At 33.1% G+C, this 18,383-nt stretch overlaps 1 protein-coding gene across 5 annotated transcripts in view; it reads left to right on the plus strand.

Moving 5' to 3' along the window:
* EPHA7 (EPH receptor A7) overlaps nt 1-18,383 on the plus strand; it is a 168,653-nt gene that overhangs the window by 1,724 nt on the left and 148,546 nt on the right. For all 5 annotated transcript variants that reach the window (XM_077774677.1, XM_077774678.1, XM_077774679.1 and 2 more), the window contains exons 2-3: nt 1,897-1,961; nt 5,579-6,248. In XM_077774677.1, the coding sequence (XP_077630803.1) occupies nt 1,897-1,961; nt 5,579-6,248 (735 nt within the window). The remainder of the gene's footprint in view (nt 1-1,896; nt 1,962-5,578; nt 6,249-18,383) is intronic.

Consider the following 18,383-nt stretch of genomic DNA (forward strand, 5'->3'; position numbering starts at 1 on the left):
CGCCGGACTACGCTTCCGTGGGCGTGAAGGGAGCGTGGCCCTCCGTGCTCTGAGCGGGAAGGCGAAAGCGCGCACTTGCGGGTCTGTCCACACACAGGACGACCGCGACACTCTGATCGCCTTAGAGCTGCTCCTGATGAAGCGCTCAGGGGCTGGATTCTGTTTTGTTTTTATTTGTTAGTTTGTTTCCTTCTCAACTTGTTTGCGGCCACCACCACTCTGCGGTCCCCGGTCCCTACCGCAGGCTGCGCCGAGGGGTAACAGAACCGCAGCAAACAATCATCACATTGCTTGTTTCACTCTCTGAAATGACTCTCGAAGGTCACCTGGGTTTAAAAATCACTTGTCTCTTGTCAGTGCGGAAGACAAAAATAATAGTAATAATAAATCACCTCAAAAGGAACCTGAAGCCCATGTTTGGTTATGCTTCCTCTCCGTTGTTGAGGATAAAACAGAATGTACTTTGAAATTACTTTACATAAATGTACAGGTCCAAGTTTTATTGATGTTCCAAGTGCGAAATACAACTTGGTGTTTTGAAAGTCTTTTTCCCCCCTTACCTGAGTCAAGTGTTTGTGACCGACGTTTGTGCTTTCATAGTCTTCCCAAGAGTCAAGTGTAAAACATTTTTGCAAAAAAGTGTCTGTCTCTGTTTTCAGTTGCAGAGAATAACCTTGGCTAGAGTGAAAGAGTTGAACACACAGTCAATGTGTTCGTTTTCTTAGATTAGCAAATTTCCATCACGTTTGAAATATACCTGTTTTTTCCTCTAATGATTATCTAAAAGTTCATATAAGGATGTATTTTATTTAATTCTAAATTTTAACATTATTCTGAGGTTGATGTTAAGCACATTTACAAACCTGGAAATATTCAGTATTATTTCTGAACAAATTGATACATTTTTTAAAATGCTGTAGTCAGGACTATTTTTAAAGAATAAAAGCTCATAACTCTGAATCAATTTGAGGAAAGAGTGAATGCTTTAGGAGGGTAGTTGTCTTAAAAAGTAATAAGCCATACTGAATTGGAAGTATGATATACATTAATATGTAACATTTTAATACATTACCTTATATTGATTCTCCCAGGAGCATTTGTTACATATATATAAATTAAAATGAATTGTTTATGCTTTTTGATAATATAAAAGTGGAATACATCTGTTTTTAAAAGTCAAGTCAGGAAAAAAGTCAAGTCAGAGTTTAAGTATGCCATTTTGAGAATTAGCTAATGCTTTGAAATATTTGGGAATTAAAAAAAAAAATAGAAACATTGAAAGCAGATGTTTGACTAACCCAGAAATATATCTTGTGAATAATGGGCAATTTATTTTCCTCATGATGACATTGCTTGATATAGTTTCCTGTTATATTAATTTTGGCTTAAGAGAAGACACTGTGTGGAAAAGTTTTTAAAAAATAAACTCTAGTTCTCAAGGCACAAGGAAAAACTTTGCCCAAAATATCACAAATTAATGACTCACTGAAGACTAACAAGGAATTACATTTTATTATTTTCATGTCAATATACTTGACAAAATTTTGGAGTGCTCAATGGTTTATAAAATTCTATGTAATATGTAATTACTATGAAATCAATATACCACTTACCATTTTTTTGTCCTTACTTTCATGCTACTTTTCAATTTTTAGATTTGTTTTAATATTTTAATTGAAACACCCCAAATAAGAAAATGATACTGTAACATCCTTTCTCCCTAAGAGCCATATCCTTATATTAGGTAGGTATTCATGTCATCATTCATTTACATAAGTAACAGTATATGTCTTAGATCATAAAGTGATAATCATATAAAAATTAGATTCACTGTAATAACTTACAAATTTGTTTAAAATTTTCATGTAACATTTGGAAATAAACTTTCTTTTTCAGTACTACTGCTTGATTCTAAAGCACAACAAACAGAGTTGGAATGGATTTCCTCTCCACCCAATGGGGTAAGTGCATCTCCTGATAGAATACATATCACCTTTTATTTTTAAAGTAAGAAACCCAGCATTCCCCTTCTCCCCCCGAATGGAATTATTCACATCCTTCATATTTATACTGTTTTAACTCCAAATACCTCATTCAAAATTTTGTTGTATTATAATGAGACATTGAGTTCTTTCAGTAGGGAAGGTCTACTTAGTTCTTGGGGAAATGGATTAAAAAAAATCTGTATACCCATAATCTTTTGAGTTCTTATTGTGAGAGGAATTATGTCTCAGGTTCCATGCTATAAATGCTGACTAATTACAGGGAACATTTCTTTCACAAACCCACTAAAATCTCTTTAGTTGCTTTATACTTCTTAGTATAATCACTAGGTAGGATGTGTGTAGTTCTTTAAAACAGTACATGATCTGTTTCTTCTTGTGAAAACAGTTTTAGCATCATTCAAAATATACTTTAAGAGGTAATTAAAACTGTAATATGCTCAATATTTTACCATGGAATTTGGTGTAAAAATCCAAATTACTATCATGTGCTATCTGCTCTTATTAGTCCAAAGTGATGGAAGAGCATGTACATATTGTAGTAAAAATCTGCTATAACAAATATGAGTAAAAGGTATACAATAAAAATCTACGAAAACATAAGAAAAGCCTAAAAAATTCTGATCATTGTGTTTCACATGTCAGGAAAGGTACATTGCTTACTTAAGTTTAGTTCAAAGTCTTTGTCTTTAGGTCTTATTTTAATTGTGAGAGAGGGCACATTCTTCATCCCTTACTGAAGAAAGAGTCTCTGAGAAATGAGAGCATATAGCTCATTATTACTTAAGTTGATCTTTGGTACAATAAGAAATCTGGAGTCAAAGAGCATGAAGTATAAGTAAGGATATATAAAGTGTAACACATTTTGCAAAGAGAAGAATGAAAGTCTAAGAGGGATTTTTGAGTAGAAGAAGAGCATAAAATCAACATGTGATGAACTAGAAGTCAGTTTAAGAATGCAAAATGTGAACAATGCAAATCTGCTTAAAATATTCAGATTTTTCATCAATTAATATTAGAGAGATTGTTTAAGATCATATTGCAGTTATCTGTGTTGGTTACATTAAGTTATGAAAAATGACAAATATTTTACAGATTAAAGATAAAAAATACCCTGAGTTTAAGGTAGGAATGTCATACTTTTCTTGTAACTGGAATAGTTTCCATGAGTAAAATAATATACATTGTATGAAGACATTCACAATAAAAAAGAAACACCTTTCTTACCAATGACAGATGTAGCCCATTTTCTACCATCCATCAATTAAAACAAATAGAGATAGAGGATGGTTTTTATCTCTAGGGAGAAGTAAACTGATACAGGACTGTAGTGATTATAGTATTTCATCAATGTAATCCACAAAATGATAAATTATGACTGTGTGTTATCTTTGACTCAAATGGGCATTTTATCAGTCCAAAGTATCTTAACAGTTAACCCTATATATCTGTAGGAATCAATAGATAATATTAGGAAATGATGATTGACGATGTGTTTTACGTATGAAATGGATTGGCTTGTATGTGGTTAAATAGCTAACAGGAAATAAAGTGTTATTAAAGTATGTTTCTAGAAAATACTTTCATAAGTATACCATAAAGGCACAGTATCTGAATTAAAACCTCTTTCTCAGTGGTGTCATTTGTAGAAATAGTTGCGGTCTCTTAGAAAAGTGAAATAATAAAACAGGAGTTGTGTTAAATGCATTTGTATAGTGTCACTATTTGTTACCTACACAATAGTTGTTCTGAAAATTTCCCCTCAGGAATACATTTTTAAATAAAAATTAAAATTAATTTGATTTCATAGGTAGTGTAATTTATTTTTTGTACATAAAACAATGTAATATGATTGTTCTTGAAGTTAGAAAAAAGAAATGTTGAGATATATGCCTTTATACTAAGTAGCCTAGGTTTCTTCAAGTCGGGAAATTGTTAAAAAGAGCACATTTATAATTGGAGCTTTTGATTTCTTGGTAGATATCATTACTAGCTTTACTTCTTCTAATAATTTTGATCTAACTAAGAGACTAAAATCTACCTATCCAAATTGATGAATTTGGGTCTATTTGGCTAAGTGCCATTCAGGCAGATTATAAGCAGCTAACTGAAACAAAGGAAAACATGTACATCATTAACTAGTCACAAACTCAAGTTGTGTTGAGTAAACCCTGCATGTGTTAATGAGTTCTTTGGAACTTTGATATGTGTACTAAAATTATAGTAAATATATAATGTGTAAGAAATTTCTGAATTATAGTATTTTGCTAATTTGACAGTCATAGTTTTCAGAGAAACAGCTTTAAATGTAGATATTAATATTTTAGAGTATTTTAATAAATTGATTCTCTAATCAAGTTTTATAAATAAAATTCATTACCACATGCTTGTTAATTTGTTTGCTTATATGCTTTATTTGAAACAATGGGTTAAATGCTGTATTGCTGTGTGATTTTTGGATTTGAAAACTTAATATATTTTCATATTTAGCATCTTATACTGGGAAAATGAATACAGGTAGACGATTTCACTATTAAAGTAACGTAAATATAAAGTGGGAAATTTTATAATAATGGTCAGAAAGAAAATAGTCTACAACTGTTATTGTAGACTTTTGGGACTATTTTAAATGCAATGATTTGCTAACGAGCAAATAGATGGTATCCTACATGGCTTAATCCTCTTTAAATTGTTGCAAACTCCTCTAAAGTTACTATTTTCCCTTTTCATGAATATATATATTTGCTATAGTATATATTACATCAGCAGATGAATGGACATTTTTAAACATGTGCTATTTTTCTTGTCATAAAGCCTATTACTGAAATATGATCCAGCATGCTGATTTGCCATGTATATTTGATTGTCTATTGAAAGCAATTTATTTATAAAGATGAATCATGCTTTTTTAACTGCTTATTTATAGTTGTGTGGGATATGTACAATATTAAATATAACACTGCAATAAATAAATAGCTCTGTAAAATGTTACTCCCTTCTATCTCGTTTTGAAAAGATTGTAGAAGATTTCGCATTATGAATATCAACATGTTATGGGAGGCTTTTACATTTCAGAGCACTCTTGGCATTTTCCTCCCTGTGTTTTTAGGTACTCTAAGTTTAACATCAACACTTAAAATGTCGACTGAGTTCTCAAAAATTCTGCCATGTATCCATATGCATATGCATTAAATGGTAATTTAAGTAATTGTGCGCTCAGTCTATAAAAATTATAATCTCAATGGAGACTATAGACATAAGCAAACATGTAAAAAAGACACACTAATACACCCGCAAACAGATATTAAACTAAATGAAATGGTTATTGTATGTACAAACAGTGCAAGCCACCTGAACGAAGTTCCACCACCGGGGATGAAGCTGAATGGAGAGCCCCAAATTCTCGGGTTACAGTGTTTGCCAAGGGGCAGGAATCTACCTAAGTCTTTCAAAGATAATCACTTGTGCTATACTAAAGGTTCCTCGTGTACTTCCAAAATAAAAATGTTGTTATTATTACTATTTTTTTTTATTTTGCTGAAAGACTGATAACCTTTTATAAATACATTTCACAGTGGGAAGAAATCAGCGGTTTGGATGAGAACTATACCCCGATACGAACGTACCAGGTGTGCCAGGTCATGGAGCCCAACCAAAACAACTGGCTGCGGACTAACTGGATTTCGAAAGGCAATGCACAAAGGATTTTTGTAGAATTGAAATTTACCCTGAGGGATTGTAACAGTCTTCCTGGAGTACTGGGAACTTGCAAGGAAACCTTTAATTTGTACTATTATGAAACAGACTATGACACTGGCAGGAATATAAGAGAAAACCTCTATGTAAAAATAGACACCATTGCTGCAGATGAAAGTTTTACCCAAGGTGACCTTGGTGAAAGAAAGATGAAGCTTAACACTGAGGTGAGAGAGATTGGACCTTTGTCCAAAAAGGGATTCTATCTTGCCTTTCAGGATGTAGGGGCTTGCATAGCTTTGGTTTCTGTCAAAGTATACTACAAGAAGTGCTGGTCCATTATTGAGAATTTAGCTATCTTTCCAGATACAGTGACTGGTTCAGAGTTTTCCTCTTTAGTCGAGGTTCGAGGGACATGTGTCAGCAGTGCAGAGGAAGAGGCGGAAAACTCCCCCAGGATGCACTGCAGTGCAGAAGGAGAATGGTTAGTGCCCATTGGAAAGTGTATCTGCAAAGCAGGCTACCAGCAGAAAGGGGACACTTGTGAACGTAAGTAATATGTGCTATTAAAATTCCACTTTGCATTTTGTTCTATTTCAATATCAGAAATTGTGAGTAATAATGGTTATTTAAACCAGGGAATCTGTGCCACACCGGCGTTCCAATTCAGCAGATCTTAAGCGAAGTCACTACTGAACTATCAGTGATTCCCCACAGTGAAAGCTGCACTAACAGTATGCAATAAATATTGGCAATCATGACATTTGTTACCAGATTTCATTTGCCTTATGGTTGACCTAGAAGTCAACAGTTGCACGTTGGTCTATGAGATTTAAGAGAGAAGACTGAGCAGAGTGCGGTGTGACATTAGTCAGGATTCAATGACAGGGTGCTTCTCCTATTTTGAAATCCATATTGTCTGGACTTGTGAGTAGCGGAAGAAAGGAGGTTAAGGGGGCCTGCTAACAAGAGCTTTACTGACAGAGCACATACAAATACATTTCTAAACTTTCAGAATATGTTTTGATAAATACTAAAACTTTGAAACAAAAGTCATCAAATTTCACTTGATAAATCTCTGAGGTTACTTCTGCCAAAGCCAAATTTCTTTTCTGGACTAAGTAATAAAGTGAGTTCTTTTCTGATAAGTCATGTTACAGTGACCACATTTTTGTGGAAGTAGGCCAAAGTAAAGCTTTAGTTCTTGTAATACATCCGTTGGACATTTTCTGTGTTTTGAAACAATAATAGCATATGAATTAGTGAACCTTTTCCTTTGTTTTGTAAAACTGTATTTTCTCTTATATAGTATTTTGTAGTTATTACAATTGGCCAGTATTTTTTTACTGGAAACTATGTCACATGGACTTTCAAAATTGACACATACTTTTCGGTTTGTGGATATCCCAAATATATTCTATAATAATGTAATATTATTTATATGTCTTTTAACTTATAAATTAGAAAACATAATACATAGCAAAAAATAACTCTCACATATATTCTTTGTGCTTCAAAGCCACAACATCATTCTAATGATTGCAAAGCCTCATTAATTTAGATGGGACCGGATCTAACAGTAGTAAATTTCTACATGCAGGCACTCTTCTGTGTGCTTTATATACACTAGTTCATTTAATGAGGTAGATTTCATTATCATGTCTGTTTTAATGAAAAGCAAAATGGCACTATCAAGGATAAATTGCTTGCTTGTAGATACTTTAGGAGGTAGTACTTGTCTTAGCTTAGAATCAAATTCAGGACATTCTGATCCCAGAGCCTAGGCTTTTAGCAACAATATTGAACCTGGTTTCTAACACAAACCAAGGAGCACCCGAGCAAATATTCTGTTTCATTGCTGAACTCAAATTTCCTTGCTGAACTAAGAACAAATTACTAATTGCTCTTAGTAATTTAGTATATAAATTATGTTACTTCCCCATAAAACTGTCATTCTAATAGAATACTTAAAGAAATAATAGCTTAAAAATATTTAGATCTATGTTGTCCAGTATAGCCATCACATGACTTTCGGATTCTAAAAATTGGCTATTCTAAACTGAGATGTGCTGTAAGTATAAATTACACCCTGGCTTTCAAAGGCTTAGTATATAAAAAAAAGAACGTAACACATCATTAGTAATTTTTTATGTTGCTTACATACTGAAAGAATCATACTTTAGATATACTGGGTTAAATAAAGTACAATATTAAAATTAATTTTAATTGTTTTCTACTCTTTTTTAATGTGACTACTAGAAATTTAAAAATTTCATATGTAGCTCACATTATATTTCTATTGGACAAAATATTTAGATGGAGTAACTGAGCAAGTTTTTCTATCCTGATTGAAGAGTTAAATACTTCATGTGGTTGGTTGCTAGCATGTAAAATACCCAGGACTCCGGCACTCGGATTGTCATCCATGATATAGTTGATATTGTGAGGTGAACCTAGGGCAAAACAAACAGACGCTATAGGTTCAGGTCCTGTAGACCAGTTGAGCAACTTCCTTTGATAGCGTTCTGAATGAGTCAAAACTGTGTTACCCTTGGCCCTCTTTCCCAATCCCTTATACTGGTAGAATTTCTTACTGCGGAAATCATTCTACAGGTTCCATACGTGTGGAAATCAAAGACTGATGAGCATTCATCAGTACTAGTAGACGGAATGCTTACCACTGGGGAAGTATAGAAATATTCTTAGCGAACTAAACAATCAGTGAAAGTCAGTGTTCTTATCAACTGGGAGTTAACAACAATTACTTGAAAATAACTATAATAAGAAGATTTAAGATTATTGTAGTTTAGCTGTAAAAGCAGCCACTTGGAGTAGTTATCCAAATTTTGATGGATGTGAAAATGGAATTTAAGCGTTTGCACAATTAAAACTGGGAAACATAATTAATAAAACAGGAATATATATAAAAATGCCCAATTAAATTTGTCTAAGAAAAATCTAGGAAATAACTTTATAGTTCTGCTCTTTTAAGGCTTAAAGATTTTAGAGAAAATTACTGTATTTTTTGAATCATTTTGTGTAATTTAACTCAAATGATTTGCATGCATTTATTTGTTAAAAACAAACAGTAACTGTTTGATTTCTATACTTATAAATATAGGACTTAGTAAGAAAAGCAGTCTTTAAACTCCAGTGAAGACATTTACCAGGAAGAAAACACTTCCAATTTCTTCCCCATTAGCAAAATAATATCATTAAATGTGGTACTATTAAAATTATTCATATTTATTTATTTAGTTTTCAAGAATTGGGACCACATTTGAGTACCAAAATTATTTTCACCTGCAAAGCACACTAAGGTAATTAAAATAAACTAAAATTACTTCACTGTCATCTACATTATTCATGCATTGGAATAGGTGGAATTAGGTATTAAAACAAAGAGTTCATTAAAAAAAATGTGATTAGTCAAGATGCCTCCTTACGGTTCAACTAAAAGAGTATGTGCGCACCGTTGTGAGTCAGGTAAATTGTTTATCACATAGCTTTCTTAATTTTTAACCTTGGTAATGTTGATGAAGGAATTAAAGACCTTACACTTAACTATGCCGCTATGTTCATTTGCAAAAACACTTCCCTTCTTGGCATAATTCCAGTGCATTGCTGTGAGAGTACTTGCCTCTGGAATCAATCCAGGCCTGCCTTTATAGTATTTCTCCTGTTTCCTTTCAATGATCCTGTTAAGAGTTTGAAAACAAAATCCAGTTCCATATTGAGAAAAACTGAAGTGTTTGGGAGAGGATGCTAGTGGGTCCCTAGCCAAATGAGGGTAGTTAGCCACTTAAAGGCAAGTTTATCAAGGCACTTGGTAGAGTGGAAGTCCATGGTGATATTTGTTACAGTATAATTTGAAATACAAACAGTTGTGAAAACTGATCACAGTTTGGATCTGTGGATGTAGAGCTTTTTTCTTCTTCATGATTTTGAAAAAAAGAACTTCATTTTGAGAACTACTTGTTTCTCAATCATACTAATATATGGACAACTTCTAATTCTTCGTGACGATGCTGTTATGAAGACGTCTCTTCAGTTGTTTTATAATATATAATTTCAGTTGGTTAGCAAGCTTTTACTGTCAAAAATAAAATAAATTTACCATTAGTTGTCACAGCCTCTACCCAAACTAGCAGATTATATTATATTTTACGTATATATATATATATTCAGAAGACTAATAAATTATATTCTGAAATATATTTTGAAATTTTTGCAAGTTGTATAATTTGATTTCATTTAAAAAGTGGAATAGTATTTGTCAGAGTGTGGAGTGTAGTATTATAACTTGGATTTGTGTGGGTAATGGGCAGTTTACAATGATCAATCATGTTCATTTTACTGTTTAGTTCTTATCACATTACTGAGAGGTGTAAAGTATTATTTTTTTTTTTTAACATATGAAGGAACTGAAGCTCAAGGATATTAATACATAGAAAAACTGGGTAAGAATCCAGTATCCTGTTTGACAATTCAAGTCTTTTTTTCCCCGCTATACCATGCTGCATACTAAAATTTGTCCTGGGATTCAACCAGTGGATTTTAGTTACTCGAGAGAGAGAGAGAGAGAGAGAGAGAGAGAGAGAGAGAATGTGAGCAGGGGAGGGTCAGAGAGAGAGGGAGACACAGAATCTGAAACAGGCTCCAGACTCTGGGCTGGTTGTCAGTGCAGAGCCTGATGCGGGGCTCGAACCCACGAACCACGAGATCATGACCCGAGCCAAAATCGGATGCTTAACCGACTGAGCCACCCAGGCACCCCTGGTAAAACTAGTCTAAGTAAGGTGACCATATGTCTAATTTGCCCGGGATGATTGTTCTATTAACACCCCTTCTCTTTTGCTTTCGAAAGTGTAATAAAATGATAAACAATGATAAACTATATGGTCACCCTAATTGTAAAAAATCCAAGGATATAATGCAGTTTACATGTACATATATCAGATCATAGAAATGTGATCTACTTGCATTATTTATATTGCTTAATTTTGATTTTCTAAATTAAGACAAAAATTTAAGCATTTCCTTTAATGATTCTAATGGGAAGAGGGATTCAAATAATTGTAGATTTCTAATTTTTATTATAAGGAACTTCTGTCATAGTTGCTTCTTAGTATTTTATTTTAATATGTCGATAGGTCTGTCATTATTTTATGAATATAATTTATGGACATGTAACATACAATTGAATAAATTAAAACATTCATTAAATTTGAAAGCGTTGATAATGTTAAAATCTGTGTTCATTGATTATATCTTTGAAATCCATGTGTTTTTTGTCCACAGAAAAGTACAATGTAATTTGTGCCATCACTATTCCTGATAACAAATGAGGATTTATAATATATCATGTTTATAATCAAATATATACAGAAAAGTGAGGTGCACTACAGGATTAATAGCTCAGATGTAGAGTCACAGAATATTAAAATTCTGGTCCTACAACATACCAGGTGTGTAAACTAGGACAACCTCTGTAAGCCTTAATTTCTTCAATATAAAATGGGGCTAATAAAAATAGTACCTCCCACATAGGGTTCTTGTTAGAATTGAATGAAATAATGCATATAAAAACCCTAAGAATAGTATCTGGGACATAGCAAATAATCAATGAATGCTTGCTATTATCTTGTTATTAATAATGCAACAAAGTGTTTGCTAAGTAAAGAATTCTCATGGCAATGAGTGAATGAGAATAGATCGCACAGGCCACAACTAGTTAAATATCCTTTAATCCAGTAATCTCATGCCTGGTAATTTACTGGAAAAGATATTTCAATGAAAGAAAAGAATCTTTTACATAGCTTTTTCTTCCTCCAGCAATGTATATGATTTGAAATTAGAAATAACCTAAACGTCCAAAGTTAAGTGCATCACCTTGACTGAACTTAGTCCTTAAAATATCAGCAATGTGATGTAGAAATTCTAAATTACTCTCTATTAATAATTTTGAATGAAAAATAAAGAATAAAATTTTGTAGACACTGACAGAATGTGCAAGATATGCGTAAGGAAAAGAATAGATACAAGCATAAATAACATAATTGATGTATCAGATTGTGGGTTTGTGTGTGATCTTTTGTTACCTACATTTTAAAATTATTTGGAGCATGAGCTTTTTTTTTTTTAAACAATTGTAAGTTATGTGTAATCTGGTATTTCATACAACAATACCTTGAACTGTGTCTTGAATATATGGATAGTTAAGTTAGCATCTGTTTAAAATACAGGGCTCGGGTGATAGAGAGCAGCAAATAGAAGACATAATTTAATTTAAAAGGGAATATTCAAGGCATTCAATGAAAACAAGTCATAGATTTTATTTGCTTTCTAGTCAAGAGATGGTAAGAGCTTGTTTTAAGTGTTTCACATGTATTAATTCATTTAGTTTCAGAGAAAGATTACTAACATATTTAATCCAGTAGGTAGGTACTATTGTTACCCTGTTTAAAGGACAAAAAATAGTCCTACTGAAGTATTATATTATTTACCTATGAGATTTTATATTTTATATATGAGATGCATATATATACAAGATGCATATTTGGGGGTGCCTGGGTGGCTCAGTCGGTTAAGCGTCTGACTTTGGCTGAGGTCATGATCTCACGGTTCTTGGGTTCGAGCCCCGCATTGGGCTCTGCACTGATACAGCTAGCTCAGAGCCTGGAGCCTGTTTCAGATTCTGTATCTCCCTCTGTCTCTCTGACTCTCCCCTGCTTACGCTCTCTCTCTCTCTCTCTCTTTCTCTCTCTCTCAGAAATAAATAAAACATTAAAAATTGAAAAAAAAGATGCGTATTTGTACAGTTACATATACATATGTTATATAGATGCAGACACACACTCTCTCTCTCTCTCTCTCTCTCTCTCTCTCACACACACACACACACACACACGCACACACACACACACACACATTTTTATGTAAGGAAACCGAAGCACAGTGAGAGGTGGTATAAGCATCCACAATATCAGAGTGGTAGTCTGCTGTTGATTCAAGGTCATCTGGCTCTGGAATCCTTGTCCCTCACCAATGGAGTTGCTGCCTCTTTACGGATGGGCAGTTTATCTGTCACAAAGTCCTTTATAAAAATAAACATTCTTCCAGGATATTGAAAGGTGCTACAAGTAGGAACATTTTCTTTTATTTATAATTTTTAAATATTTAACATCTCTTCCAACATACTAAATATATCATCTGCTTTGCCAATATCTTTCCTATCCCAGTTTTTTAATTTTTTTTATTTTTTTATTTTTCATGTGGCAGACAGGGTGCACCTTTGTCAAGCACAACATAGATAATATTACTTTATTTATCAGAAAGCTTCAGGCTTCTTATTACCAGTAAAAAATTCCCTGTTTTTCAGGCTGGGATTTAAGTCCTTGCAACTTGACCTTAATCTTTTCTTTTTCTCTCATATTTATCATACTGACAGCCCCTATCCCCCGCCCTGGAACTGGTCTGTCATTCTACAGATATTTTTATGATGCCCTGTTACTTAACATTTGGCCTCAAATAAACAGGAAAAAAAGTAAACTATCATGGGCTCTCACAATTACCAATTGTGTTTTAATCCTGCACATTCCCGACTTCTTCAATGACCTCTTTCTTTGAAATTCTGATGAGAGTTACTGGTGGTGACACTCTCCTGGGACTTACCATGACTTCTTCCTTCTACCTGCAGTGCCACCAACCTGTCTCAGCTCCTTGAAATGTTGCCTTTCCTTACAATTGCAAATTAAATGGCTTATTCCCTGTTAGACCATCTCTTCTTGTGGATACTTATAAGTACTTTGCCCTTTCCTTGTGGAAATCATCATATGCTATTTGATTTTAATCCTTATTTGTAATTTCTTTTACAGCTTCTGAGCTTCTTAACGAACAAAACTTACTTATGGTTTTCTACTACTGACCATAGTACCCAACTAACTCAATTCTTGTATCACCTTAGTCTTTTGATAAATGTTTGTCAACTTTCTTAAAGACTTAATCATACACTGCCCACTGCCAAGGCATATAGTTTTTTTATTTTATATTCATGTCACTCATTAATTTCTTGTTATATATGACTAGCCTCTATGATTAGCCTTTAACGTTATGAGTATGAGGATCTTTTGTTATATTTTCTTCTCATAGCATATAACAAAGTGAAATGCTAATAATTAGAAAATTTGGACAGAAGTTTGTTCCAGATATGGAATTTATTTCTCTAAAAATAAAATATAACTATTTATATTTATTCATTATCATATTCCTATTCTCTTTGTCACTGTCTTTGTGTGTCTTTTTTGCAATTTCTGTTTACCTCTTCTAATGAAATGAAAGCCATTTCACCCTTGTTGCTAATATCTATGCCTTGAGAAAGAGAGAGTTCCATGAGGCAGGTAACATTTTCTAAAGTAAAAAGGTCTTGGGGCACCTGGCTAGCTCAGCAGAAGAGTGTGCAACTCATGATCTTGGGGTTGTGATTTCTAGCCCCACATTAAGTCTAGAGATTACTAAAAAAAAATAAATAGCCTTTAAAAAATAAAATAAGAATGTCTTGAATATATTTGTTTATCTTATATGGGAAAGTGATTTTTGTTATAAGATTATTTTTCTTCCAAATTATATATTTAAATATTATACTGAATTACAAAACAAAACAAGATAATAGAAAGAAACCTGAGAAATCAATCTTTAAACTAATATTTTACTCTATTCTGTAAATCAGAAATTACATATATTCAATGTCATGTCCAAATATATTTCTGAGTTATAACTACATTGCAATTTTTTTATACTCTTCACTTATTCACTCAGAAGATTGTACTACTTGTTTAAGGCATTTTTTGAATAGGTTAATGAGCATAGATCTGGGATGAATGCCATTTCTATGCTCTCTCCCACAGGGCCTTTTTATAGAGTAACTACTGTTAATAGTTTCTTCTGTCCTTTATAGAGATACTTGCTCATAATTCTTTAAAAACATGGAAAAATATCATTGTCATAGTTAAATTAGAATCAAATTACAATTTCCTACTAGGACATTGTAGACTTCACTTAAAATTATACTACTTTTTACTCATCTTCAATCATCCTTGTATGTGCTGATAGTGCATTGAATGAGGTAACTATTCAGTAAATAAAGGACAGGAAGAAGGAAAATCTCGAGGAAAAAATAAGGAAGGAAGGAAATATAAAATTAATGTATAAGATTTACCTTGTGATTTATATGACTTCAGAATATTTCTAATTGTCCTATATTCGGCAAATATGTGGTTAACCTTTTATATTTCCAGTGGAAGCTTAAATTGGCATTAATTTCTGGCAGGCAGTATCATAATACAAATCAGTGATAACCTGAAAATTTTGCATTTGGTTTGATTTCTGTATCTCATTTCTGGCCATTTCCTCTAAGATTATTATCATTATAATTATAATCTACAAAAGATTTTATTTATGATGATATTGTGCATAATATAGTTATTTTGTGCAACTAACAATATTATTTTCATGGAAGAGATTTGACCTAGCTCTATATTTGATGTTTTCTTCTATGTATATAAAACTCTGATGCATGATTCAGAGAGGAAAATCTCAGGAAGCCTCTCTATTCTAATTTTCCTCACATTTAAGAGAATTTAAGTTATTTTATCCTCTGTAAAACATCCTACAAATTTAGTTTATGGAAGCATGTCTTTATTAGGATATTCATGCAGTGTTATGTGAAAAGTGGAAGGTTACATGCATATATAATAGGAGGTTTTAAAAAATTTGGTAGCAAGAGCAATTCAGCATTTAGTTTAGGTCAAGTTAATGAATTTTGGACATTATTCTTTGCTTTCTATCTGTGATATAAACTTTGTTAAAAGGTATAGAATCTGTGTGTATATGTCATAATATTTTCCCCATATAACAGCATTTCATGGGAACACGGAATAATGCATATCTCAGTTGAAATAAATGTGTATTATTTCTCTCAAATTCTGTGGTCTTATGGAAGGCTTATTATTTAGCTTATCTAGTCTGGGGTCAATGAATGACATAGAAAAGCAGGGAAAATACATTATGGAATATAGGAGGTTGAAATTTTTTTCATGGTTACACTTTTTGTGCTGTGGATTTTGAGCATTTTCATTTTAAATGAAAAAAATACTTTTGATGATGATATTATCTCCTGCTTCTAATAGAAAATCAAGAGGCTTTGAAAGGACACATACTGTGTTTTATATTTTGTCTTATGTTTCACCCAACTAATTTCTAGTTTAGCTTCTCACCTATGGTGATATTAGCCTCTGACCTTCACTGAAGCTATTAACACTAAATTACAGCCTTTTATAGAAAATATAGATTTGGAGAAGGGAGCACCATGATACTGTTATTAATAATATAGAATATCAATCAGATATAATAATTACCTCCATAGCCTGCATTCATTTATTAAAGTTGGTTAACAACCTGTTGTTAATGTTACCTACTCTACTTTTTAAGAACATTCTTTCTGAAAAAGTGGTTAAATTAAGGGTGGGAATGGATTAGGTGTGGAGGGGTAGAATATATCTAAAAAATCACCAGTTACAAAAAAAGTTTATTCTGAGAAAAATAAACTGAATATTAGTGACTGTACTACTCTGTATTTTCCAGTGGATTTATATGTTCTATGTTTATTTAGTAGTTTATTATTGTTAGCTGAACTAGTTCCCCTGTAGACAATGACATTTAATGGCATTAACTTACTAATGTCATTAGTTGATGACATTAAATTAAACTAGTAGAAGGCTTAAATAAATAAACTTGATTGATTTTTAAAAACATTTCTTCATATCTATGACTATTTTTTTTAGGTTTTTTTAAATGTTTTATTTATTTCTGAGAGATAGAGGGAGAGACAGCGTGAGCAGGAGAGGGTCAGAGAGAGAGGGAGACACAGAATGAAACAGGCTCCAGGCTCTGCGCTGGCAGTCAGCACAGAGCCCGACGTGGGGCCCGAACCCACGAATCATGAGACCGTGACCTGAGCCAAAGTCAGACACTCAACCGACTGAGCCACCCAGGCGCCCCCATATCTACGACTTTTAACAGACAAAGTAGCTTATGCTATGTAGTGTTTCTATTTCAGTTGACCTTTTCCTGTAAAGTAGTTTCATACTTGAAAAGAGATGTGAGATAGGACAGGTACCTTACTGAGTCAAATATATACATTTCTTATAATACAATTGTTCTATTGACATTTTTAAACTCCTTGAGGGTATAATCCCTTCCAAGACAATTAGAATCATAAATTCTTGGAGTTTGAGTGTACCTTAAAGATTATAAAAATAAATGAGAGGGTTTTTTTTTGGTCTCACTCTCTCTTTTTTAAAAAAATGGGACAGCTGAAGACCTCATTTATACTTCTAACAGTTCATTCATGACATATCCCAAAGTTAAATCAGAACTTACTCTTTCCATTTTTTTCCCTTTTGACATTACACACACACAATATATACATACGTACATGTGTATATGCATATATACACACATACATATATATGCATGCATGTGTGTACAATTACCCCACTTCCCTACACACATTCACTGCCTACTTCTACCTGCCTCAGGGGTAAAAAAGCAGAAGTCAACATAATGGAACAAAAAATTAAGTTTATTTTTTCCTTGACCCATTTTTAGATTTCTAAATTGCTCTGCACTAATATTTTAATTTGTAAGTGCTGAATAATTAAGATTTCTCTCTCTGTGGAACTCTCAATTGACTTTTACAAGGAGGTGGAGAACTCTTACAGGATATTCTTGGATGATTGCATATTTAAAAAGGAAAAAAAAAATAAAGCTACCTTAGTAATGTCATTAAATTTTCCTTCACAAAGAAAAACATTATAAACTAACTTTTACTTCTTTATTTTCAAGTATAGATTGTTTGGTTTTCCTATGCCATATGACAAAGCCAAATATTTGTTTTTTCTTTTTTCCAACTTATAATTCTTATAGTATTTTCACAGATCCTAGGATGGTGAATTTTAGCAATTGCATGTTACAGGTATTGTGACAATTATATATAAATTCTCATTTAAAATGAGAATAGTGGACACCTCCTACGTTATCAGAAACCTAGAATTTGGGAGAGGGCAGAAACTGATGTATAACCTTGTGGTTTCTGACTGGATCTCCTCTGAGAAGCCTTCAGACCTAAGCCCCTCGGTTCTTGCAAGGGCAGAGAGACAGTCAGGCTTCTGCAAAATCTGTATCTCAGACTGACCTTCAAACACATGCTAAGCTTAGACATTCGGGGTGTGAGCTGCAGCTGGGAGCACATGTGGCTCCCAGTTTAATATGTTGAGACACTATTTTAGTTTGCAAAGGCAACCTGATAGGAACTTTTAAAGTTCGCTGTTTCAGCCATGCTTCTTGCTGTTTCTGGTGTTTATTCTGCACAAACATGATGTACGAGAGTACTGTGTTTTTCAAGGCTGAACCTAATGGTTTGATCATTTTACTGCTTTTTAACTTTTTCCAATACAACAACATTGGTACTCACTTCAAATTTCAAACAGCTCTCTCGCTGATTTTCAGGAGTATTTTCCAGCCCATCACTGTATGTGTAGTCACCCTTCTTTCTAACATCCTTTCTCCTTCAGTGTGGGAGTGGATGTTCTTTTCCATCTCTGCTCCCTCTGATTTCTCCTCCCC

Source organism: Crocuta crocuta, unplaced genomic scaffold, assembly GCF_008692635.1.
Source record: "Crocuta crocuta isolate KB4526 unplaced genomic scaffold, BGI_CrCroc_1.0 scaffold247, whole genome shotgun sequence".
NCBI classification, from domain to species: domain Eukaryota; kingdom Metazoa; phylum Chordata; class Mammalia; order Carnivora; family Hyaenidae; genus Crocuta; species Crocuta crocuta.